This window comes from Passer domesticus, chromosome 1, assembly GCF_036417665.1.
Source record: "Passer domesticus isolate bPasDom1 chromosome 1, bPasDom1.hap1, whole genome shotgun sequence".
In the NCBI taxonomy this organism is placed as follows: domain Eukaryota; kingdom Metazoa; phylum Chordata; class Aves; order Passeriformes; family Passeridae; genus Passer; species Passer domesticus.
The window spans coordinates 21,878,193-21,905,637 of NC_087474.1; the positions used below are offsets into that span (position 1 = coordinate 21,878,193).

General features: G+C 36.7%; 1 protein-coding gene across 6 annotated transcripts in view; it reads left to right on the forward strand.

Annotated features, from left to right (window-relative positions):
* The window catches only part of CDK14 (cyclin dependent kinase 14), a 341,412-nt gene that overhangs the window by 170,487 nt on the left and 143,480 nt on the right, over positions 1-27,445 (forward strand). For all 6 annotated transcript variants that reach the window (XM_064409653.1, XM_064409650.1, XM_064409676.1 and 3 more), the window contains 2 exons: positions 7,508-7,628; positions 18,076-18,169. In XM_064409653.1, the coding sequence (XP_064265723.1) occupies positions 7,508-7,628; positions 18,076-18,169 (215 nt within the window). The remainder of the gene's footprint in view (positions 1-7,507; positions 7,629-18,075; positions 18,170-27,445) is intronic.

Sequence of the window (27,445 nt, forward strand, 5' to 3'; positions counted from 1 at the left end):
TTTTTAAAAACATTGTCTGTCTATAGATGTTAATATTGTTCAAATACCTGCTTTTCCATGTAGCCCTCTTGTTGTTAAACTCCTAATCCTAGACAAGTTGAAGAAAATTTTCAGCTACTTGATTAGGCATTTAATAGCTGACCATGACTTGAGATATGCTCTTCATCAAAGTTGTCCAGGTATTTTACAGGTAGACAGGACATGATGGATCAGCAAAACTGATCCCACTGGAATAAATCACTCCATCAATAACATCCCAGTAGCCATGCTACTATTGTTGCCTTTTGCCCAGCACTGCAGTGTTCAGTGCATTGTGGACCCCTTCAGTCGGTGGAGAGAGCAGTACCTGGCATCACCTTGTCACTGCCAGTGCTGTATGGTCAGTTAAGAAACAAAATTACCTGATGATAAACAACTGGGATTAGATGTTCAAACATAAAGCTCTCAGTGAAACCTAGGTTTTGTGTTTCTGTGTGGATGACTGTGAGTCACTACAGTAGCACCAAATTGTGCTTATTAAATAGTTATTCAGCTGTCAGGTTTAATACAACATGAAACTAGAAGGACTTGAATGGTACTGATGCCCTGTATAAAATTGAGTTGCATCTGGTATGTGTTCAGTCCTCTTTGCACCTGGGTAGAGGGAAAGGCAGTTTGTCTACATGATGATTTTCTAAAAAAGATAAGTCTTGGAGAGCAAGCATATTTATTTCTTTACTGCTATGTTATATTTAACCTGTCTCATGCCATACATCAAGTACCTATCAAATGATAAGTTTTCCAGGTACCAGTTGAAAAGAGTTGGTTCATTTTTACTTGAATGCCAGAAATGACCCTTGCTCTCCTGCTTCTATTTGTAAATGTAGAGATCACAGTAAATTGTTAGCTTCAAACACAATAGCCTGCAGTAGCTTGTTAGCTTCTGTGTTTGGTGCTTGATGGACTGTGATACTTCACCAAATGGGACAATGGGACATCCATAGCTCTCAATTTGTCTCCATACAATACTGTTCTCCTGAATATCTTTTTTTTTCTTTTTTTGGGTTCCTTTGATTTGTTAATGGAAAATCCAAATGATGTTGAAACATTTATACTTCAAAAATGTGTAAAAGCATTCTGTTACCTTTCTTGTCTTCAGCAAGTTCATTAGTCATGTCTTAAAATTCCACATGTAAATTATTACTATTATATAAATAATTGTCCAGTATTGATTAGGCTCATTCATTCATAGCTGCTTCCCTGTTTTTTTCTCTTTTCTCAAGGAATATTAAAATATCCTGAGAGGTATTAACTCTCATTTTCAGTGAAGAATTATTTCCTGCCTGTTTGTCCTTTCTAGAACTTCCTCCCTGCACTCTGCAGATCTTTCCAATTTAAAACCATCTGTTCAGCAATTGTTAACTCTTTGCTTCAAACCTAATAACTTCACTGTGAAATGAGTAATTCTGACATTTTCACTTACAGCCTTATTAGCACAGTGGCATGTTCCTACTGGGGCATTTATAGGAGTAGAAGACATCATCTTCTTACAGATTTTTTATGAAACAACAAATTGTTAAGTAAAAATCCAGAATCTGGGAAGCAAGATTTAAATCAATCACCTGTTGAGTCTATTGTGAACATGTATACCATGTCCATAAGGAATCCAGGTCTTTTCTGTAATGCAGAAGTTACCTTTGATGTGAAATTACTTGCTGTCCTTGAGTCCTGCTAGCTTTTACATCTATGTGAATGTTTATAATGTTGATGTATTTTGTTTCCTTTTTTTTCCTGCCCACACTCTTATTTTCTACCTCCAGACTGGTAGAGGCACTTTGAACATATTCATGCTGACCCAGAATGCCATGGGTGTAGATATATTTTCCTGGTGTCAAAAGTGAAGTGTATGTTTCTTTTGCATTTCTGTACCACATTTTGCACAATACTTAGTTTTTCGTGTGTTTTTTTCCTGCTTATAGGAATAAATTTTTCAGTCATGGTACACATTCAAAATCAGCGTGCCTTTTCTCAAAATGTATTGGAAATTATTTATAAGGATTTTAAAGCAAAGAAACAAACAGCTTTGCAGCTATGATAGCTTTCAAACAAATTAACCAAAGGGATTTTATACAACTAAGATCTGAGCTTTTTCTTGTATCCCTTTTTTTTCTATTCCCTATGATCCTTAGGGAGGCACAGGCGGCAGAGGAGAGAGGTTATAGTGAAAAAGATGATGCTGGACATGTAGAAAAGGGGCAAACACTTTTCACGAGTGCTAGGGTCATTCTTTCTGGTAGCAGGAAAATTATTTCTGTGCCTCCCCATTCTGTAACTTGTGTTTGCCAACTGACAGTTGAGCCCTATTCACAGACCAGAATAATTATCATCTGTGTTACTGTAAGCGATTGTCTGAGGACATACATGAGATAAGACTTGTAGGAAAAAATAATCTTTTATTACAACAGCTGATAACAGCTGGAAAAACCAGACAGGCTGAGAGGCACACATGCGTTTTGTCTTACTTCTCTCTCTCTCTCTCTCTTTTGAAAACTGACTCCTGCACTCCAGTTTGGAAGATTAGTCATTGCTCAAGTGCATTTTGGGAATACCAATTTGAAATCCTAATTAGTCTTTTTCTGATTGTAAGTAACTTTTATAAATGAACAGCACTACCATAAGCTAATGGCTATATTAGGACCAGGACATAGGATATTGTAAGTAATTTATCTTACTTGAGAGGAATTTAACTCAGATGCTCTGGTAAAGCTTCATGTTGGAGACAGATGCATTCAGATAAACAGCAGAGGGACCTAAAGGCTGCAGGACACTTTTGATTGCCAAGAACTGGAAACTGGGTTAGAGTGCTGACCACTTCATTGATGCAGTGTCGTGTCTCCACCGATTTTGCTTTTTTATTTTTTGTTGTCACTCAAGTATTCATTGAATAAATGTGCTTCTGTTGGAAAACAAGCTGCTGAGTAAATAGGTTAAGTTGACAGTTCCTGATCTACAACAGAATACATTAGCAAAATTTTAATATTATTACTGACTCATAGTTGCAGTTCAATAAGCTATTTACCTCAAACTAAGTAATTATTAAATAAACTAAACAGGAAGCTAAAAAAGAAAGCACATAAAGAAGCTGAATCAAGGAAAAGCAACAAGAAGAACACCTTATTTTTTAGTATGCTTGCTAGAGTCTTTTTGAATATATCTAAATCAAAATAATAAGCTGCTCAACATGTTTAAGGTATAATAGAAAGGGAAACCATGCACATGGCTGCTAAGCCTTTGTTTTTGCAGACATGACTGGTTTTCTCATTTGCAGAATCATATTTGCTGTGAACAAAGCCTTCCAATTGTCATATGAAGTTGACTAGGAAGCTATCCTGCAGCTAGAGAGGTATCAAATATTAATATTTGTGCTCATGTAGCCAAAGATGTGTCTATTGGGTAAATCTCGAGTCTGGATGTAGCTACAGCCTCTTCTAAAAGCCAAATACAATTTAAAAATTACAATGATAAATCAGTTCAATATGTTTTGTCCATAACTGGTCCTAGGTAAAATCAGATACACACTCTGAGTCTAAGATACAGCCAGATGAAGTTGTGTTTACCAAGTAAGAAAATTTCTTCTTTAAAAAAAAAAAAGGGTTTTTTTAAAAGTTCAGAGTAGGAGACAGCAGGGGATTTTCCATGTTAAAGACATAAACATACATGGGCATAGATAATTCACTCTGAATTTTAAATACCATGCTTCCCAGGATATCCTGAGCTGTTGTTTAATGAATGAGTTAAAATTAAGTTGTGGTTTGTGCCACAGAGCAGCTAGATGATGTTGTGCAAGCCTTGCAGTATGTAATGCATCAGAACAGTTTCTTCTTTCATTTTGGGTAAATAATGGTCATAAGAAGTCAGTGCCTGGAGAACATTAAACAGTGTCTGTCCTTCCCATAATTACACACAAGTTCCCCAGTGGGTCTGACACAACCTTAATTTTAATAACTGGGCCTTGTGCTTGGATTCCTTCTCTCAAAATAGGGCTGCAACAGCAGGGTATGTGGTGACCCTTTATCTTTTGTAAGGCACAGGAATCGGAGGGGAGTTCACTGCTTGTCAGAAAATCCTTCCTCCACCTTCCCAGGCTAAAGGAGTGCTCAGGCAGCAATATGCAAATATTGTGTGCTCACTTCCTGATCCACCACTTACCTCTTGGCTTTTATGCACATGGGCCATTAAGGTTTGAAGTTTTGATGATCCCCTATAAGCTCTGTTTTTTTTAAATGAGATTGTCATTCTTCCTGTAGTGTAACCATGGAAACAGAAAGGGAGCCCTTAAAGAAAGTGATCGAACATGCTGTGCTAATTAATCCTACCCTTCATTTTTCTTTCAGTTGAAGGATGTGCTTAAATAAATTTTGCATGAGTAAGCATATTTGGATATGCAAAGGGGTATAAAATATGTAGCAAGTTTTGTTGCAGAAGGATATCTGGAAAAACCCTGGTAACTGTCATCTATTTGTATCTAGACCATCAAAACAAGAAGTGTAGTATCTTGGTGTTTCACATATATATTTTGATAGCATTCTTTTTAGATTGCAAATATATATGAAAGATTAGAGTATTTTTTTCATATCTCAATTGTGATGAGACACATTTACATTAATTTTGAGTGAAAGTGTTCATTATTGCTAAATGCATTCTTTATGCAGAGCAGAGAATTATTCAGAAAAAGCAGAGGTTGCTCCCTCCCTGTGAGAAAGCAGCTTCTCTGTGGCATTAGCCTGATTCAGGTCCTGTCAGTCCTGCACAAAGGGAGTGAGTGAATGACTGAACAGTGGGACTGTGCCAAATTTTCCCCTTCCAAATTTTAGCTTTTGTAAGTATTTTGCTTGGTTGTTCACTCCTGCTTTCATTTTCCCATTTACTTTCCAAAGCAATGTATGTGGCCAACTAGGAAACCAATTGGCCACAACTTAAAATATGTGGCCTGTACTCATAAGCCTTTTGTTATGGTTTAACTCAAACTAGAACACCTCTTGACCTGGTGGTGCTGTCTGATACCAATGTAGGGCCTCAGCTTGCTTTTACAGAATAAGATTTTTTTTAAATGTTTCTTAATTCCATTAATGATCCTCTTATAACTGAGGAACCAGGTGCAGTGGCCAACCTCAAATGTAACTTTTATATAGATTTGGGAATGACAAATGGATTAAAGAAAAACAGTTGTTTGTCCAACAGTCAGGGACTAGCCCAAAATGGCCATTCGTTGAAAATAAGATGGATTTTCATTAACCTGGAATGGAGAAGAGGTAGAGGAGATCTAGAAGCAGTATACTGAGGAAACAGCATGGGTGGCACTCCCAGCAGGAAGGGAGGGCTGATTCCACGCTGAACAGTCACAGAAAGGGAGGGAAGGTGTTCTTGGGCTGACTATAACACCCACAAAGCTGCATCTGTGTCAGTAAAGTGGCAGAAGCCAGCTGGCAATCGTGGTTACGGTGTTATTATTTGCAACATGATTTCTGGTATGGCAAGTTGGGTACTCATTTCTCTCTACAGGAGAGATTCTGAATGTGTGGATCAATGGCTTTGTGTCGCGAAAATTTGTCATCCCACAAGCTCTAAAGTTTTTTGACAGTTTTCCCTAAAATACATGATATGGCTTCTTCAAGAGGCCTTTCTCCCTGCTTGGTTATGCCTCTTCTCCTAGGAAAACTTGGCAGAAGATTAGAATTTGCAAACAAATTTAGTCTTCCTCCAAGACTTATGAGGAGGCTCAGAAAGGCAAAAAGGATGGAATTATTCACCATCCATACTTCTCAAATCCTTTAATAATTTTTATATTGCAGAGTAGTAGTAGGTCCATATCCACAAATGCAGGGAATACTGTTTCAGTTTAGTCTCTAGGAGTATTGATGCACAGAAACTCAGGCTTGTTAATGGTTCTGTGTGCAGAAATAAGAACTGCTCACCAGCTGGAGGTATTGGTGGTTTCTGGTTTCCTAGAAGCAAAAACCTTAATCTGGAGGCAGAGACACTGTGGAACACATGATTGGACCTCTCCTCTGGCCTCCTTGGGGCTGTACCTGGCCAACCCTGGGTTGTCTTTGTAAGCCAAATTGTTCATCAAGCTGATGGACAGGTGCACAAACCTTAAGGAAGTGGATTTCTGCAAATTTAAAAAATAGGTATTCATGTTTCAAATGTAATTTTTAAGAGAATGGATCATGGCATACAATTCAAATTATTCCCCTACACTGGTCTAATTGCTATAATCAGCTGATAATGCAATTTGCTGGCAAGATTGGCCATCATTGCTATGGAGATGTATTCACTGACAGTAAATGTTCTTAAATAGCTTTTGTAGTGTATTAAGAAGAAAGGGGCAAAGGACTCTCTTCTGCACTCTTTTGGGAATTCTCACATTGCTTATTTCTTTTTGAGTGTATGATTTCGCTTCTTTGTTTCTGTAAGGTGTAAAACATGGCCTTCTGTTATAGTACCAGAATAGTACAGTATATTTGTTTACTGAAAGGAAAACCAGTAGTTCAGGAAGACACAAAAAAGCACCCAGTACGGCATTCTTCTGATTTCCTTTACTTGTGCATGTCCAATGCTCCCAGCAAGGAAGTGGACACTCGTTCTCAAGGCAGTAGCTAGGATCAGATAACTTGGAAAAAGCACTTGCAGGCCCATGATAGGAAGAGTCACCTCAGCCCTGAAGTTCTTTTTCCATTTCCTGGAGGATAGAGTCCTCTGTAGGAGAAACATAAACTTCTTGATTTAGCATATGATAATCTTTCTTTTACATAGATTGTGTAGCAATGTGAATTATTTTAAATGACTGACAGGCTTAAAATACAATTATTGTAAATATTATATCTTTAGTAGGCCACAGATTTTATTGAAATTATTTCTGAAATTGGAGTACTGCCAATATGCAATTCTTGAGACAGAAGAATTTTTCACATATCCTTTTCTACTGTATTGCTGCAATATTAATATTGATTTGAATGGTAATGTGTGTCTACAGCTTTCAAACATAAACTTGAATAAGCAGGCTGGGCTTTGCAGTGCAAGCTGTTGAAGGTTTCCTAGGCTTCCCTAAGAAGCCAAATCTCATCTGTGGCATCATTTGTCTGGGAGTTTCCTTTTCATTTTCTTTTTCTAAATAACACTGAAATGGAAGACTACTCATGTCTCAGGATGAGCAGTTAGTGGCAATTAAAATATTTGTCTTTTATTTAGGTATTCCACAATATATCTTTGCATCTCTCCTGGGCCTGTGGTTGTCATTATGAAAAGCATATTTTATTACCCTTCATAATATTCACAGCTCTGTTTAGCCAGGTACTTAATGATAGATGCTACCATTAAGTAAAGTACTCCAGTTCTAGAAGAAAAACACTTTTGCAACATGCCTGTCACATTACATGGTAGGTGCTCAAATATCCTTTTAGATTGTAAGTGTACAGCAAACTATTTCTTGTCTGTTGACATCAATTTATTTGTGTTTATGCCACAGGTCTTGCAAGAGCTAAATCAGTTCCTAGTCATACATATTCCAATGAAGTGGTCACCCTATGGTACAGGCCTCCAGATGTCCTTCTGGGATCAACAGAATATTCCACCTGCCTTGACATGTGGTAAGTGGGGATGAAAAGGCTCCATGTACATGCTTTAGCTCTTGGTTTCTTTAGACATGTAAATCAAGTGTGTAGTGGGATCATTGGTACAGTTTAGAAAACTTATGTGTAGTGATATGTGTGGTTCATGCAGTATCTCCTGAAGGAATCCCCTCCTGCCACCCCACTGGCTGGCAGCTGCTACCAGCACCCATTGGTGCTTTGCAAGGGACTGCAGTCAGACTTTTGTAGTCTTGTGTGGTACTTTCATAGGATATGACACTTGTTTTGCAAAAGATTGACTTTCACCATGCCCACTTGTAGCAAGGAGAAAACCAGAATTCTCTGTGAGCATAAAAGCTCAGTTCTTAATCTACTGTATTTGGTAGCAGTAAATATTTTTGAAGAGTTTTCTTTCAAACCTACAGATTTTATTTAGACTTGCAGGTTTAGAAGAGTGGTTTGATTTGTACAATATATATATCACCTTGCTTGTTTCTGATTACATTATTTAGTCCTGTGTTGAGCAAGGAACAAGGAAGGTATTTGGTTTTTTTTACTATTAAAACCAAGCTGGAAGTCCTTAATTTATTTTGTAGATTTTGAGGTGATAGGATCTCTGCAATCTGTACGAATTCTGAAACACGAAAAAAAAAAAATCCTCTTCCTTAAAAGGAAAGGAAGATGCTCTGGAATATGTTTGGGTTTTGTTTTGACTGGTTGGTTGTTTGCTTTGAGGTTTTTTTTGGTTGGTTTGCTGGTTTTGTTTTAGTTTTTTAAATACATGTTTGACATTTTAAACTTTTACAATGCATTCATCTGAGAAAAAATTATACTGAGGAATTTTCAGAAAAATATAGTAATTTTTGCAGTTCACTGAAATATCTTTCTTTAATACAAACAAATCAAAGTTAGAATTATGATTATTTTAAAATATAGAAGTAACTGTAAGATAAGGGTAAAAGCACCTTATGTTTTCATATGATATATGAATAATATTTTTAAGGCAATCTTGCAGTGTAATATTGAAACTGAAGACTTAGCAGGAAATTTTTTTGGCTAGGGAAGGGAGCTAAACATGAGGTTGTATTTGATCCTGTAGCTGAAATCAGAGATTATGGGATGAAAACAGGTTTTCCTGAAAATCTTGACCCCTGGGGGCATGGTTTAGAAATCACAGGATTGTTTCATATGGAGGGGTTACAGAGTACAAATACTGGAATATCTAACACTGAAGTGAGTGGTTAGTATAGCTGGGCCCTGGCTGCTGCAGTTCCCTGAGCTCTAGGGGAAGGTGAACCAAGAGGTAAGAAAGGGACAGTGAGAAAACTCCAGATGTGACCACTGTGATATTACAAGTGTGCCAGAGAGGCAAAGGCAGCATCTTCTGCATCAATTGTCTGGTTTTCCTCAGACCGTTCTTCACTTCACAGGTCTAAAATAATTTCCTTCTGCATTTCAGTTTCTCATCTATCCTGAAACTGTCCTGTTTTCCTGAATATCAGGTTCAACCTCGTGTCTTCATAAGTTGCATACAATCTCTGCAGCCCATCTGCTCCTGTTTTACAATCACCTCTTTTCCAAGTAATACCTCAGATGCCCTCAGCAAGAAGCTCAGCTTGCTTGGGGTGAGGCAAGACACCTGACTCAGAGGATGGAAACAGCTGGGAGAGATAAACAGTCCTTTCTGCTCACCTTCTCACAGCTCCCTCTACATTTGTTCAGTTTTTGAGCCTCATGTATTCATGTCTGTCTGCACATACATAAGTCAGGTTGTAAATTACAGAGAATATATGGAAATTGCTAAAGAAAAAAATTAATGCTTTAATAGGGCAAAGTGCTAAAAAAACTTTAAAATGCTTTCTTTTAGTTAAAAACAATATTGCAAATTTATTTTTTAACTTTTCCCAATTTAAAAAACGCTGCACTGTGAAACTGAACAAAGGATTTTAAAACATTTTTTTATTGTTGCTGAAAATTTTTCCACAAATAAAAATGGTTTTCTCCAAAAGTCAATAGCTTGTCAAAAATAGATTTTTTAACATTCACCCCCATGATGATTTTAGTAAAAGAGCTATTAGAAGGTTCAATCAAAATATGTGTTGTTCCTGTAATAAAGATTAAGTAATGCAACAACAAAAGCATTTAGAAGTTACTACACCTGCAGACTGAGCATGTCCTTCATAATCATATGCTTAAATTCAAATTACATGGGCAGCAGGGGAGATCAAGGGAGGACCTAAAATGCTACTTCAGCAATCCAGTTCATTATTTTGTTTTCTGACAAAAATGAATCAAGTATTGGGGAAGAACACAATAGTTACATCTTCAGTGATACCAAGAAATGATGTTCTCTTGAACAGAGCATTTTGTAGAGGCCAAAAAAAAAATCCAGGTGCTGAGGGGTCAGAGGTGGTGTGTTCTGTTTCAAATGAAAAACAATGTCATAGTCCTCTTGTACTCAATTTGTAGCCCTTACAATATTTTTTTCTCTCCTGTACAAACCAAGGAACTATGAAGGGCCTAGGAAAAAGAGACCTAGTAGTACAGTTTCTTTCACATGGCAGCAATTTGTGCAGGGGCTCAGCCTCTGCCACATTGGAAATCAGATGGGGGCAAATGTGTACTGTGTGTGACAGAAGAGCTTGAGATTTTTACTTCTGTGCTTTGCTGGCTTGTGTGAGACAGCACTTCCAGTCTGATTGTGAGAGGTGTAGCTGCCTGCTAAGGTCACTTGTGCTTACTTGGCACAGCTGACACGGAGCTCTGCTGGAGCCCAGGCAGCCTCGGGGCTGTGCTTACACAATGGTTGTACAGAGCTGAACCATAATTACATTAAAGCCATTTAGTGGCTTCCCAGAGTGGGAGGAAGGGAGACATGGAGAAACCCATCTACCATCAGATTCCAAGATAATTTGGTAATTTGTTATCAAAAGTGTGTTTGTAGCATTAGCATTTTTATGCAATTACTGGCATTATGTCCTTATGGCAGATAGTGTATGCTCTCCTGTGTCGTTGTTGATGACAAAACTAGGCAGCCACTTCACTAAATATTTAAATAATGTTAAGGTAGAAAGCACAGCTGTTTCCTCTATTTAGAGAAAAGAAAAAAAAAATAAGGTCACAGGGCTTTCTCTATAGCCATGATAAATGACATTTCATGGTGGTTCCCCAGGAACAGAAAGTGAGGCTCCCACAGAGTAGAAGACCAGCTGCATGAAAAAGGAGTCCAAATATTAACCACTGGACAGTGGCTGGGAAGCAGGTGGCAGAGGCTGCAGGCTATTTTTACACTTCATTTGCTGGTGTAGAGAATTAGAATAGTAACTAAAAGCTAATGATCCACATGCAATGTTACAATCTCCTGCATTCTTTTTTAAATAGCCACTGGCATTAAAATAATATTAATGAAGACGTACATGCAATAGTGGTGTCAGGCTGGTGATGGAAATCAGTGTGTCAGGCTTTGTGATTTACTGCTGACAGCATTTGATACAGCAGAATTATATGAATGTATTATACTACCCACAACTGCATCAAAGAGTTGTGATAACCTTTGATATAGCTTGCTTTTTTTTTTCCCCCTTGATGAGGACTTACTAGTAGCTAGGAAAATGGTTTTGCATTGCCTCTGGTGTAACTTGTCCTAATCCTTGAATTTTACAATCCTTTCAAAGTCAATGCAAGGAAAATAGGCTTCAACACATAAAGGGTTTATGGATTACTAAAACCCATATATGAGTAACACAGAAACATAGGGAAAAAATACCTAAATTAACCTATTCTATTTGTTCCTTACAGAAAGAACATAATATTAGTAAATGAAGCAATTTAAAGAGGCTATTAAATCCATTTGATTCTGGTAATGCATGCACTGCTGCTACATCTGGGCTGCTTACATCAAGAAGTCACTAGGGATATTTTATTTTGAAGTGCAGCTGTCTTTAAACTGTGTTTGCTAACAGCTGGCAATTTTTTTGCATATTCTGTTGTTTTGTTTATTAAAAAATACACTCTGAGCCACAGTACAGGTAACCTAAGCAGTTATGGGCTGGGATATAGTTTAAATTCACTTTTCTTAACTAGCATCAGCTATGTTTAGTATTGTGGAAGAAATAAATTAAAAACTAGGCCAGTAAAATGTTGCAAAATTGCTTCTTAAATCACTCTTATTTAACTTTGTTACCTCTAGGTTGTTATACATGATTTCAAATCTGAACTTAATTTAGGGAAAGCTGTTCATATGGAGTTTTTCTATCCTTTTATTAGAAAAATAAATAGCATGAGGGAACACACCACTGTTCACACATAGCCTGCTATGAGTGTGGATTTGAGTGCTCACTGTAATTCCATGCATGCTTTCATGGGTATTTGGCCAATGAAGACCTGCAAACACAATTAAGACATTCATTACATAAAAATGGATTTTGTCCTAGACATAAATGCACCAAATTATGGTTTTTACATGAGGGACATTACAAAGGCATTTTTATCCTGTTTCTCTTGTAAATGGTTTGCAGTGAGAGAAATGTGAGAGCAGTAGTCCCAGTAAGCCCTGAAGAAATACTTCTTGGGCCTGAGAGAGAAAACAGCATAGGGCAAATTAGCTCTTCTGCCCTTGATGTTCCTCAGGGTTGTGACTTCCACTCCAAAGAAATGCTAATGTGTAGGATTAGGGTATTAGGGTAGTATTGCAGTAACTGTAATGGTATTGATAAATAAATTTCTCTCGCTGTCAGTGAGTTCTTCTAAAGTTTTATCAGCTGAATTAGCTTTTGATCTGAAAATTCAGATTCATAGAAATGCTGTGTGTGAGGAACAGTCTGGGTCTGTAGTTATGGAAAGCACATTTAAGTTCCTGAAATGCTGATATCTGAAAACCACTTTTATCCATTTGCAACATCAGATTTGCTGTTACTTTTTCATTGCTAGAAATACATTTCACGCGTGCAAGGAAAGTGAATTATAAAAGTATCTGGATGCAGAAAAGAAAACCAGGAAGTACATGCTCAATGAGAAAGTATCTCCTGGCAAAATATTGCTCAGGTTTGAGGAGCTTATTTTCTTGAGCTTATTTTGACTCTGCTTTTATACAATGAGCAAGTCCAATAGAAAGAATCCCACAAGAAGGGATCATGTACATTTTAATCCTTCATGAATATAGTATTTCTTAATATAGAAAGTGAGTATTGCTACAAAGAAAAAAAAAATCTGGAGCTTTTGTTTCTAGGTATTCAGTGACACATGCAAGAACATGACCACTCTATTCTCTTGTAATTACAGTTACTTCAAGTCTGACTGTAAAGAAATACCTTGAATTAACAAGTAAATTATCTTTCATTCATTGCATGTGCTTCCTGCACAAATTTTAATGGTTTTTGTCATCATGAAAGGGAAATTTTGGTTCACTCATTACTTCTGATATGACAACTGCTGTTTGCCTTATTGCCACTGTATTTTTATCAGACAGTATCATCCATTAGATATTATTTCTTATATATAAGAGAAAGACAAATTCCAACCAACATGAACAGACATGTTCATGAAAGACAAATTCCAACCAGCTTCAGCTTTTGTGGGTATGCCAGCAGTCTGCCGCAGTAGAAATAAATCAGATTTTTGTCGGTTAAGGAGAAAGAAGTCCCTTACTTTACATTCTTTTCCCCCAAAATTTGTTTTCATCGTTGTGTTCATATGAAGGATGATAAAGAAACATGACCTTTTTTCCCTGAATAAATCAGACAAGATAAAAATCTCTTTGCCCTTATAACATGTATATTACTAGTATTTTAGGGAAGATGCTACAGTATTACATCTTGGTGACAAATCCATAAAAAAGTAAAGCAGCAGGATTTTGAAAGGGAGAGTGTGTAGGTTTTCTGGGGTTTTGTTTGTTCTTTATTTGTTTGTCTGCTTGCTTTTTAATTCTGATATATTTAACATTACAAACAGTGTGTAGTTTGGGAAGCTTGAATGAAAACTCTGTTGTTCCTTTGAATTTCAGAAATGTCACCAGGGATTACTGAAAGGAATTACTTGGCTTTCATAAAATGCCTTCCCCCTCTGAAGCCAAGCCCTGCACACAGAAAACAGGCTTAATGACTAGATAAGAATGTGATGTGAAGACCCAGCATAGGTTTCCACTGCAAAGATCATGCTGAATATTAGCACCTGCACTGAGCCTGCTACAAAGCAGATCTGTTCAAGGCAGAATGTTCAACACTTTAAAGCATATATAGTAACAATATAGGGTTTCTATATACTTGATTTAAGTATAAACTAAAACTTGGTTTGGAAACAGCTCCTCTTTCAGGAGAGTGTACTTTCTTTTATGGCTTCATCAAGAAAACTCATAATATTAACTGAAGGAACCATTGCTAATAATCTTTTATATATTGTGCCTTACCAAAGCTGTTATGCTTCTTTTTGTTTGTTTAACAGTATTCAAGTACAGAGAAGCTGGAGATCCTTGTAGCAATGAGGATCTTTGGAATGTGAATCCCTAAGCCAAACACATAAAACCAATCCACCAATAAGAAAGTTAATATTAAGGGAATACCCTTCTGAATTATAAAAGCTGTGCAGAAAATAACCAAAAAAAAAAGCCAACAAAAAAAGAAGGCTCCTGAAGCATTCAACTTCATTTTTACAGGCTCATTTACTGTGTCAATTCAAATGCAAGAGAAGCCATTCAGCTGTGCTAGTAACTCTTACTCTGTATAAGGCTGTACAGTGACAGCCAGAGTCCCAGGAAATTAAGCAGGACAATAGAGGGCAATATTAGATGGCATGGCCATGTATGGTCTCATCAATATATCAATGGGTTTAGTCATGCTTTTTGTCATGAGAGAGTAAAGCACCCATTTCAGCATTATGTGGCTGTCACTTTTACTTTGCAAATTTATCCTCTGCCATTGCATTGGAAAGATCTCTGAACATTTGGCTTATTAATCCAAACTCAGAAGTCCTATAAAGAGAGTAGGAAAATCTGAACTGAATACACCAAAATTTGTTAAGGTAATATTATTTTGTCAAAAATTATTTATATGTGCTTCCTGAAAATGTCATTGTATGCTGAACGTACACAAATTTACCTAAATAACATCTCCCTTGGAGATGCATGCAGCTTAAAAGCCTCTATTTCGTATTTTAAGAAGTAATCATTGCATCACTGAAACTAGAGCTGGGACTGGTGTATGAGATCATCCTGTCCACTCTACTGTTAATGCAAGTCTGTTTCCTGAAGAATATTCTTAAGTATTTGAGCTTGTCTAGTTTTATATGACTGTAACTGGGCTTCAAGTCCATTGGGAGACTGGTCTCTAGCACAATTATTAATTGTATTTCACTAACATTCACCCTAAAATTTCTATTTCCTAAAGGCATTCCGCTATTTCTAGTTATACTATTTTGGATCTACCTACCATTCTGGGAACAATTAAAATCCTAACCAGTTCTTCCCCATCCTTTGTTTTGCATAATTTTAAATACAGAGTCATCACATTCTCCCTTGTCCCTTGGGTTTTCTTGTAGCCAAGGATGACATAAGTTTCTTAATTTTTTCCTCAAAACCCAGTTTTTCTGACAGGATAATAGCTTTTGCTTTGTTCAAAAACATCTCTAAACTGTTGAAAAGTTTGGGAGGTCTACAAAAACAAGACAAAATTTCAAGGCCTTGCAGAGGTGTTATTTATTTTCTCATTTGCAGTGTGTGCACTTACAGTTTGCAATGCAGGGATCCTATTACAGACTCAAGTTTCTACTTAATGTGATCCTAAAATCACCAATACCACTATGACACTGGAATACCATCCAGCCATCTTCAAGCCTTTATATGCTGTTATGGCTTTCTGGGTCTTTCCTATCCATTTCCTAGTTCAAAGTTAAACTTTTTTGGTATTACTATTTTCCTCTTTTTTTAGTATTCATTTAAACTTCTCTTTCTGTTGACTTACTAATCAATGTGCTGAACACCATAACTTTTGAAACCAATCATAACCTTAATTTTCAAGTGGGCTGAAGGGACAGCAGTCTTCCAGCTCACATCTTGAAGGTTGCTTATAATTTCTCTCCCCAATGATTCTAATACCCTTTTGATTTTTGTATTAGGTGTTTAACTCCAGTACTCTTTTATTTCAGCTTGTCACTAAATGGAATTCTAGGCTGCACAAGAGTCCAAGACATATAATAGTATATAGGATATATATAACAGGATTCTTCTTTCCAAGCAGGAAATTTTTCTTCAGTTTTGCTTCCTGTTCTTACTTGGTGGTATTTTTTTTCTTATATTTGTGTCAGAACCAGTAAAAGTGGACAAATTTATAAATAATGTAAAACAATGCAAAATATGGCAAATTTTTCCTGCTGTCCTTAGCACATTTCTGTTCAAACAGCTAGATGAAGATTCTCTGCAGATTTGTATATGCTCTCAAGTGATATGCTGGTTTAATCAAATGCCTGTTTTCTGGTTGCAACAATAGAACTGTGATCCTTTTTTCTTTAGTCTAAGTTCGATTGTTTTATTGCTCATCTTGAATAAATGGCTCCTGGCTAAAATCTCCAATTTTTCCTTGCCTGAGATGCTGGTACAGTTTATAAGCATTTGACAAAGATATATTGTGCCTATCTGTGCCTAATGAAGCACTAACCAGACTAAATGATGAATGGCAGTTTAATCAATTCAGTTCATTTAGTAACCAGCAGAAGCATATGGAACATAAATTTTAACCTCTCTTTTATAAACACCTGATTTATTCTAAAATTTGCCTGCAACTGTGCTTTCTTAAAGTTTTCTTCCACTTTTCTATGCCATGAGAAGCTTTACTTAGTATATCTATGCTCTGGGTGGTAGAATAAGAAAATGGTGATGTATATTTAATTTTCTTCTTCAAAAATTTGACTATCAGCCCTCATTGTCCTGGAATGTAAGATTGTTTCATTATTGGGTATTTGTGAAAGCCTGAGAGATGAGTAAAGCACAGGTTATTTGCTGATACTTTTAGTTAATTGGTATCTGTAAGTACTTAGCTCCAGTCTTAACGAAAATATGCAACCTGTTTTCATTAAGTTGTTTTATTCTAGAACCACTTCCTCACCAATATATATGCACACAAATCCTAAAATTAAATGCTGTTTTCTGAATGTATCATCATGATGCATAAGCAATGAAAAAGTATGTAATTACTACCTTCCAAATAATTTACTTCTAAAAACAAAGTTAAATTAGAGGTTATTGCTGGGATTTTTGTGATACAGAAACAAGAATCTCAATTTTATGGGGAGGTGGTGCTGTAGTTAGTGTTGCAAATTCTTAGTTCATTTTGATATGTTTTGGGGATTTAAACATATTATTAGAGTGAAGAGTGTTTTTGCGTGGCTGCTTACACAGACATGGTTGTGCAGCATATGTGGGTGTTTGCATATGAAAGTTGTAGAAACGTGTATGCAGAAAAATGCAATTGAAGAAGTTGAAGCATATAATCAAATTCTGCATCCTATTGATAGCCAAAAGGGAAGTTTTCTCTTAAAATTATTTTTGCTGAGGGAACAAGCAATTCTTGAGATGTTTTCATCTGGAAAAGATATAAGTGCAAGTCTGTAATTTGCTTTCCTTTTGAGATGTATGGAGTTTATAGTTCATCTGGAATTTGAGATGGAGTCCTCAACCTTTGAGAATGCATTCTTTGTGTTGTAGTTAGTGTGCCTCAGATATTTTTACTGTCTGATTTCCCAGTACATCTGCCGCTGGTTTAACTCAGTGGGATGAGGGGGACTTGTGTGGAATAGGTTGTGTGGGAAACTAGGGACAGGAGATGTAAAGGAGGTAGCTGCTGTGGGGAAGAAAGGAGCCCAGGGAGGACCATGCAGGATCCCTCAGCCCATTCAGGACCTCTTAGCCAGAGCTTCTGGGGACTGGGGTCAGCAGTTATGGGCTTTGAGCTTCTTTCAGTTATGCTGGAAGAGGGAGAAGAAAGTCCAAGCAAGTACATCCCCAAAGCATTTGGGTGGTAGTTAATTCAGTGCCTGTGAGCAGCCACATGCCCTTTTCCTTTTTACTCACCTTTTCCCAGATTCCTCTCCTCCTATGCTAAGTGTGCTTCCAAGTCCTCTGCCTGTCCCCATTCAGCTTCTCCCAAGGATGCTCTCACTGCCATTCCCACATCTCCAGAGTTTCTTTAGGAGCATGACTCTTCTGCTTGGGAAGCACTAATACAGAAATCAGCAGCTGTGCCTTTATTGGTCTCAACACTCACCAATCATATTCCTGCTACCTCTACACTTTTCTTCAAACACCTGAGAAGTGTTCATTTGTATACACTGATTTTAGCAAATGCACGTGTCTGTCCTTCCACCTGGCATCATTTTAAAACAAATATTTAAACACCGTTAAAGGATACAAAAACATTGTTGTTGGCTTTTTGGTCTATAAGAATCTTTCTAACCTTGTCTTTATTTTTTCCTTCTGTAGGGGCGTGGGTTGTATCTTTGTAGAAATGATTCAAGGGGTCGCTGCTTTTCCAGGAATGAAAGACATTCAAGATCAACTTGAAAGGATATTTCTGGTGAGTTCTTTATTGATAAAGTAAGACTACAAAGATCAATTAATAAATGTTCACATATTTCTTTGGGTTAGGAATTAAGTTACTGGTTGAGTCAAGGATCAGAAACCCAGTCCACAAGCTAGATACAGTTTCCTTGATATGCTTTGTGTAAAAAGTTCTGTTTATAATTTTTTCACCTATTTTTTTTTTGTTTGTTTTTTTTTTTAAACAAAGAGGTTTATGCAATTGTGGAAAAGCTTTCCAAATGTAAGGTAATGAAAATCCAGACAGTTTGTCATCCTCCCTTTGCAGAGGACAGCTCTGGATGCCCTTATAGATCTTCTATATTGTAGTGTTAATGCCAAGCATTTTTTGTTATATAGATGTATAAAAGAAAAGCAAGATAGGAAGTAGGTGAGAAACAGAATAGGAATCTTGAAATCATGCTTATATTCAGATTCAGCAGGAATCCTTGACTACTGCTTCTGCAGTCTGGTTAGGGCCTTCATGCAGGTTGCTCAAAGGCACTGATGTCACCTTTACATGAAAGGCAGTGAAAGAAAAGGTAATTTGTCTCTAGAATAATGATAGTTTGTATATTTTTCTACCCAGGGTTGTGGTTTTCGAGTTTTATTTGTTTGCTTGAGATTTTATTTTCATTTTCTCTTTCTTCTACTGTGCTCTGGGTTTGGCAGCTCCCTTACAAAAGGCTGAGGAACAACTTTTCTTGACCCCCAATAAAGGTTTATATCTACTCTCTGCCCTCCTGGGAGCTGTGCTGTCGTGGAGTAGGTTTGTTCAGGGAAGGCACTGCCGACCAGAGCAGCTCCTGGTACTGCTGGGTGGTCATCAGGGAAAGTATTGTTGGAGCAGCACTTGCCCTGACATGTCAATCTCTGCATTGCTTCTGACCATAAATTTAGAGGGGAAACATGAGCATACCCTTGCTTTCAAAGGTTGTTTTGTCAGTAGTCATTTATGTCAAATGCAGAGTATTTATTTGGTATTCTTTCTTGGTCCATGGGGAGAGGAAGAAAGTCTTTCATAATACGTTTAAAAAATTTACATTCTTCACTTTATTCAGCCTTGCTTGCACTATGTCTCTTTTCTTGGGACATCGGGGAATTTAGCAAATGCTTTTAAGAATGACTCATAAAAAGTATCTCAACAAGGCCTTACTTGATTGTGATATAAATATAATTCATTTTCTGCAGAATCTTTGGTTTTTCTGCCCTGTTGGCTAATACCCTGAAAATACTGTGCTGTGAAAGAATAGCTGTGCTGCAACATAGACTGGGAGCTGCAGTTCTGAGCAGTTCCTGTGACGTGTCTCATTGCTTTGTTTGTTTGCCAGCTTGTGTATTTTAAGCTAGCAATTTCTGAGCCAGTTTCTGGCTTTTGTTTTTTAAACTGATTGTGCTTTTCATTTATTAATTTGAAATTTTCTCCTTATTTATAGAACACGAAATTTTGAAAGAATTAATTCCTCCTTGAGGCTTTATCTCATTTATTGCAGTAAAATCATATTGACTGTTTTTTCTATTGAAATTGAGGGCACTTGTAACAGCAGAAATCAGGTTCTTCCTTTAGCAGGGCCTTATTTGCAATTTATTGTATGAAATTGTAAGATATAATGTAAAAAGTGATAGTGATTGGTGTATCATATAAATCTATTTTTGTATGCCTTTTGTAAACCTTTTGTATACTTCTATTTTTTTATTTATCCTCACAACTATTTGCATGTAAAAATGCCAAGATAAATGCAATCTAGTATGAATTTTAAGGCCTGCCAATTATTTTAAATTTTGTTTTTAAACTGCAGTTGCAAATACTGAGAACAGTGTTGAAATAACAAGTGATAATTGTTACCAATTGTTATCCATTGTTATTGATACTGTTTCTTTAAATTGATCTTTTGCAAACCATCAAATAAATAGATAAAATTTTGGTCTGGATGTTTTATGGTCTGTTGCAAATCAGAGTTAATTTTAAATCACAATTAATTAGGCTTTCTAATGGTAGTGTCTAGTTACCATTAGCTAAATAGTTTCAGTGGATGCCTTCCTAATGTACTCTAAGCATCATTAAGGCTTTAAGTTATCTATTTAAAAGTTATAAACCAGAGGATTATTCTTGTTTGGTTTTGTATTTGAACAGAGGGATTAAATTCATTAATTCTCCAGTGAATCATCTATAGTAGGGTAGTTAATAGCACTGAATGACAAAATGAATCAGGTTGTTTTACCAGATAACCAACATGATTGACTCCCACACAGTGAGCACTTACACAGCTGTGAAAGAGAACCAGCCAATAAAAGACTTTTGCAGAAAGAGTTCCCACAGTTCATGTTTTCAGCATCCACCAGTGACAGCTTTCTTGTAACAGAGGGTTTTCTTCTGAAAATGGTGGAAGGCACAGTCCACCTTCACTCTGACCCAGTAGTCCTTGTACAGTTCACACCTTGTACACAACTTGGAACAAAAAGGAACATTAATCTTTGTCATATCTGCTGCTGTTGTTGCTAGTCATAGCTACATGTCCTTAGTGCGTAAGGAGCCAGGCTGCAGCTCTTAGGGAATTGGTTATGTTGTAGTAGGAAACTGTAAAAACGTAAGAAAGAGTAGCCAAGAAAAGTGAATAAAATTTAATGTGAACAACGGTTTAAAAATCTTAAATGGCTGTTTGATTTCCTATTGTTTAGTGGCCATTATTATGTAAATGAAATTAAAATACATTTTATGTACATTGCTTTAGTGATTATCAAGTTGAAGAGAGATTCTCTAAGTGTTTTTGTGTATCTCTACTGCTGGCCTTCTTCACATATCTACATAGCAAAGATAGATGCAACACAACACACCACATATGTTTCTTCCTCATTATGAATGGTGTTTATTTACATTTTGTAACAGCTTAATTAAGTGATTGTGTAAAGTAGATTGAGAACAGTGGTTGATCTTTCCATTTTGTTTAAGGACTTCTCTTTAAGCTTGTCTCTGCTGACTTCCATTGATTCAATTTGGGGGTTTTTAAATGGTAATATACCATGATTCTCTATTTCTGTTACAGCAGCTGTTTTTAATAAGTGTACTCAGGTTCTATTACAACCACAGGCCTCAATAAAATAGCAAGGGTTTGTACACAGGATCTGTTCTTGAATCAGACCAGCACTTGGAGTTGTTGATGAATAAGCAGCTGCAAGTTGTTATTGTCACACTTTGGATCTGATAATACGAATTCTTTTTTCTACCTAAAATTGTTGATAAGCTCTTTTAAAAAAACTGTGCTTACCAAATGGGACTCAAATGTATAAATAAGTTGCTTTTTAAAAAAGGTTTAACAGCGAGTAAGGTGCCTTAATGCAGAAATGTTTTGGTTTAATCAGTATACAATTACATTTTTGCTCCTGCTTTTTCCCTGCATGTTGAAACTGAGGTTACTTTCTGATTGAAATGCATCATAGAAAACAAGAGAGGAAAGTGTAGTATCATAAAGGAAAGTGAACTAAATCATAAAATCATTAAGGTTGAGTCTAACCTTTGACTGAATACCACCTTGTCAACTAAACAAAAGCATTAAATTCCATGTCCAGTCATTTCCTGAACCCTTCCAGGGATGGTAACTCCACCACCTTCCTGGATAGCCAGTTCCAATGCTTAACAACAATTTCAGTGAAGAAATTCTTGCTGATGTCCAGCCTGAACCTCCCTGGGTGCTGCTTGAGGCCATTTCCTTTTGCTGTGTTGCTGGTTTTTGTACTTATAGCCTGTAAGAACTCACAAGACTCTTGCCTCAAAGTTAAACTAATGATGTGTCATCATTTCCAGCAAACCTTTTGCTTTGCCATTTTCTGAGACAGGCAGCTTGGGTTTTTGTTGCAAGATGCTAAGTCTGATGGACTGAAGACATGAAGTGGTAATCTTAGCATTTCTATTTAGTCTTGCAGTATGTGCACAGAACAGGATGACACTTTGATCAAGTGCACGTTGAGCAGTAAAATCATGAGACTAGGAAAAATATGTGAGGTAATCTGTGGATTCAAAATAAAATTGCACAAAATTGGGAAATATCATTTGGCTTCTGATAAGGAGTAGGTAGGATCTTTATCAGTAGTTTATTCCTGTTGATCATTTGTTAGCATACATATCTCTATATGCAAACTTTGAGGTTTTCACATCAAGGAGAATGTGCCATTGCAAATATAAAATTTAATTATGTCTAGATGTTCAAGCTGCACAAAATGCCTTCAAGCTAGCTCCGTACCATGGAAGAATTGACAGCTCCTTGGATCTGGTGATGATCAGTATGAATTAGTTGGGTGTTAAAGCTGATTACACTGAGCAGCCTGCAGTATGCTTGTTCATGCCACACTGGAGATGGCAACTAAGTTACAGCTATGATTTTTATATAAATGTGTGCTTTCATAGTTGTTGTTCTTAACAGATTCAAAACAGACCAGAGTTGAATCTCTTGTGTTAGCTAATTTTTTTCTTTGGCAGAGATTTATTTTTTTTTTAAGTGGGAAGGTATTTCTGTCTTTTCTGTTTTACATGAGCTTTGTGAGAGCCACAATTGATCAAAGTGAATTTTCCTTCCAGGCTCTGAAGCCTTTCTGATAAGGGAATAATCTGTGCATTGTCTGAACTTTAGCCTTGGTGCCACTATACTGCAAATTAGATTTCACTGCAAGAATAATGTACAAAGACTTCTCCTGGTACTTTGTAGCTCTCTGAACAGGCAGGACAATGGAATTTAAAGGCTGGTTTGTCTGAAAATGGGAATTCTCTCTGCAAACATGGTTGTGGGAAGCATGTGCACCACAGAAGCATCACACTGCAGGTAGGGTGTCACAGCAGGAGTGGGAAATGGCAGCCAGAAGCTTCTGTATTACCTGACACACATATTGAACAAGCTGAGGACTCCTCTCTGGTATTGGATGCTATTGCTCTGTTGGGTACCATAACACACAGTACTAAAAAGTAATTAAAAGGGAACAGTATGCATTGAGCCCTGCAGCCTGATCTGCGACACCAGAAATTCCAGCTTTCCACACGGAGCTGTGCAGCAAAACACAAGTTTGCCATTTCAGATAGCTATGGAAAGTGACATTTTAATTTCAATGGGAATGAAAGTGTTTCTTCCATTATTGAAGATTTTAAAGGCTAGCAATATTGTTTTTTATACATATTTGCACACATATTTGTGATATATGACTACAAGCCTGGAGTGTCTTGTAATGCAGGCTCATAGTGTTTCCTCCACATCTGATGTTAACAGGCATTGTGAAGCTCCAAACCTTTCTCCTTGTAGTTCTGTGTCTGAAGATTTTCTTCATGCCACTGACATCCTCTGAAGCCTGGGATAATACTTTTCAAGAGCTTTTAAGTTTATGATGGACCCAAAGAAAATGTGCTTTCTGGTAGATTGTATTAGTAGTATCTTTTGGGAAGCTACCAATGCTAAACCCAAGAGAGGAGTACTTTAAACTATTGGATTTTGAAGTTCATCTGTGTAATCAGGCACTTAGTCAAATTTATTAGTCTTTTTTTTTTTGTGGGCTGAAATTTTATTTTGTGTAGACATGGTGTCTATGGTGCCATCTATTCTGCTGGTTGGATGAATCTATTGTAATATAACTGTGATATTGTTCTTGCTTAGAGGGCAAAGTTTGTGTTTTCCTCCCATATCTTTCCGTTTGCTTCCCACCAATGACTTAATGAGGAAAATGACGGGGGTTCTTGAAACTAATTAATTAGAAACATGCTGCTGAATTTGATCTTCTATAACACAATATATACGTAGAGAAGTGCAATCCTACTAGTAAATCTACCTCTCCTGTGCTTTACAACAACAGTGTGCAAAATATTTCACTTCTTTTCAGCACCACTGAAAATTAATTACATAAATAGCAGGCTTCTCTACCTGTGGGTCTTCTCTTTGAAGTTGTTTGAAAATACTTATTCAGTATTTTACTGTACTTGCCCGCAGGTTTTGCACTGATACCACTTTTACAAGGTTCCTCTCTGGGCTTTGTGTCTTATGCCAAACTTCAAATGAAAGTAATTCTAAACTAGGCAAGTATGAGTGAAATTAACCTTTAAAGTGAACTTTAAAAAGCAAAGTAAATCTTCTATGTGTTCATGCTTTGTAAAGGATTCTGGTAAGTTTTAAAATTTCTTTTTACAGAGTTTCTGCTCAATTTTTGATCTCTGACTGCACTATATTGTTTTGTTTATTACTGTGTGAGTAGACTTTTCCCCATATAACAGGGCACAAGTTAAATTATGCTAATTTGCATTAACTTTTTAATGAAGGGCTCCCATCCTTACCATGTCTGAGTCTGTGCTGTTCCTTGCCTTGTACCATTAACCCATATGGTACTGGGCAAACAAACTTGGCCCAGGATTTAAAAACAGCAATGTTGTAAAAATGTAGGACAATTTCTAGAGGAGTATTGCCTATGTGTGTTAGGAAAGATAATATGAGATGCATATTAAAAATATGTATGTCACACTCTGCCAACATTTCTTTTAGAAATTGGGACACAATCTCACATTTATCTGTGTTTAAAGTCATAAGAATACCCACCGGTGTATTGTGGACACTTTCCAGGGCAACTACGAGCTGGCAGCAGGAGAGAAGGAGAGGAAATAATAAATTAATGTGTAATCCCATCTTTTTGCTTTGAGGGTTGGCTGGATTTCAGGCCAGCCAGTCACAAACCTCATGCACATAGGTGTCATCTGCCTGCAAGATGTTCCTGTCCAGCCTACTAATTCTGAGCAAAACCCTGAGCATGGCTGGGCTGCCATTGCAGAAGTGTGGGTTATTATCATCTTGGTAGTGCAAAACATGAGGAGTAATTTGCTATCAGAGAAAGAAAACAAATTAAGACATGGTTCAGTGGAAAACAATAGCCTTGTGGTTTTCTTTGGAATCAGAATGTTTACTTTCTGCCATATTTCAGTTGCTGAATGAGAAATGGGCTATAATTATAAGGAAGCATTGTTTCTTTTCCAGACTTGCCTCTAGCCTTTGACAGGGTGTTTACAGTCAATACATTGAAAAAAAACTGTGATGAGACTCAGCTGGTGCAAATCAGTACCTGGTGTAAATCAGTGCACTGATTTACATCTTTGCAGGCACCTTCCTTCTTGGCCCCTTACACCACAGAAATATCTTCTTTGCTATGTAAAATCCCTCTCTGTGCTTGTTGTGTCCACATGTGTTATAGAGCTGTAATTGCAAACAGTTTTGCATGCAGGTGACACTGAACAGAAAAACAGTTGCAAGCAATTTGTGCACTTGTGGGAGCTGAAGCCCATTCTGAGCAGAATTGTTTGTCTGCTATCAAAAAATTTATTCTACAAGATATTATATTACTATAAAAAACACAGACACATTTAAAAAACTTACCCTAGTATGCTGGCTTTATTTGCTAGGAGGGTTGATAAATTAGTAGGCATCAAATTGTCACATTGCTTTTTCTTTCATAAGTAAAGAAACAATGTTCATTGCACTTGCATCTTCCCTTTTCCCTTTCTTCTTTCACTTGTGTTTGAATTGCACATTGCTTGTCAAAAGTGAGTTTTCTGTATAGCATCTTGATGGCCAAAATTATTTATGATCTGTAGCAAAAGATGAAACATCCTTAAGGTTAAAAATGTCTAAAAATCAATGTGAGGCTGTTTTAGATGATGATTTTAGGGACAGGTTGTGAGAATATAAGATTGATATGTCTTGCCTCTCTACACATGTTTCGTAAAAGACTTCAAGAATAATAGCCAATTTGTTCTGTCCTCCTTAGAACTACTAAAAGTTGATAGCTCCCTCTATCATGGTGTCTGGGGGAAACTTCCCCTTCAGCCTCTGCACATGCTTTGAGGTACCATTTGCAGTAAGCCTAATTTGAATAAAGTTAGGCTTTAATACCTATTTCAGTGTTTCCATTATCAGTGCCCTAGACTAGGTATTAATTTAGCAAGACACTGAGCATTTGACATAAGATGTCTTCAACTATCATTTTCACAAGCTGCTGATCCATAGTGAGCTAAAGGTAAATTTTGAGATAAGCTTAGTGACTTCAGGAGGTTTCAAGTTTTCGAGGGACAACCATTAATACACCTTGATTAGGATAGCTGCTTTTCTAATTCATTAAATGGCTATAGTTGAATAACTTAGGCATAAAATCTTCATATGTTGAAAAATTTTTATAACCTCATCCATGTTTTAATTATGCATTTAAAAATGCTGTTACACAATTTGTGTGTGTCCACTATTTGTGTGTTGCCATTTCTTATGAGACTTGCACAGAGAAAAGAAAATCCTACTGACAAAATAAGTATTAATAAGTTGGAAAAGGAAAAGAAAGGGCTATAGAAATGAAATGTATTCCGCTGCGTAAGAAAATGTAAAAAAAAAAAAAAAAAAAAAAAAGGAAGTCTTCATAAGATACTGAGAGTAGGAGAATTACCTGACTAGGATCTTAATGCAATAGGTATTCTCAACTGAGTGTGAAATAAACAGAGCAGGTTATGAACTATGCAGTATTATGTTTTATTCTTTTGCTTTGGTCTTCCTTCCACAGTTTTCTAAGCTCTCAGTTTAAAGTGACTTGGAGGCTAAAGCAGAGCAGGATTCTCCAGCTGTCAGTTGCAGGAAGAAAAATGTTCTGTGTTTGCTGTTTGTCTTTAGAGTGTGCATGTATATCACTGTGTAGCTGTATTTCTGGCAAATGAGGTCTGTTTCCAAGTACATCACAGAAAGCTAACAATATATTTTGTGACACCATAGTGAGAATTCTTTGCAGTGCTTTCTCGGGGCAGAATAGGACCCAAATGGCTGCAATGCAAACTCTCAAACCTGTTGGTGATGGAGCAGAAGAGCATAAGGTGAATACTTAGCAAAGAATGTGTGCTACAGCAGGAATGTTCTCATATAAATATGATTACCCTGATGAGTACAAATCAAAGATTTTTAGCATCTGACTTAGAACACTGGAAGATTACAGTTGGATTTCTGTATCTTTTTATAGGTGAGAAATCAATTGACTTTGTAAGCTTTCAATTTGATTAAATTTTATTACATTATAAAGAGGGATTTATTACTTTAGAATAATGCCTACTTCCTTTCACAGATATTTTAAAATATTCTAAACCTACATATTTTTCAAAATTGTGTTATTTGAGTTATAACTAATTTTCATCTTAGAACGGATTATATTTGCATTTTTAACCTATGTATTCTGAATGTGATTGTATTACAATAACTGGTAATTGTGCTGTTCTCATAAGAGAAAC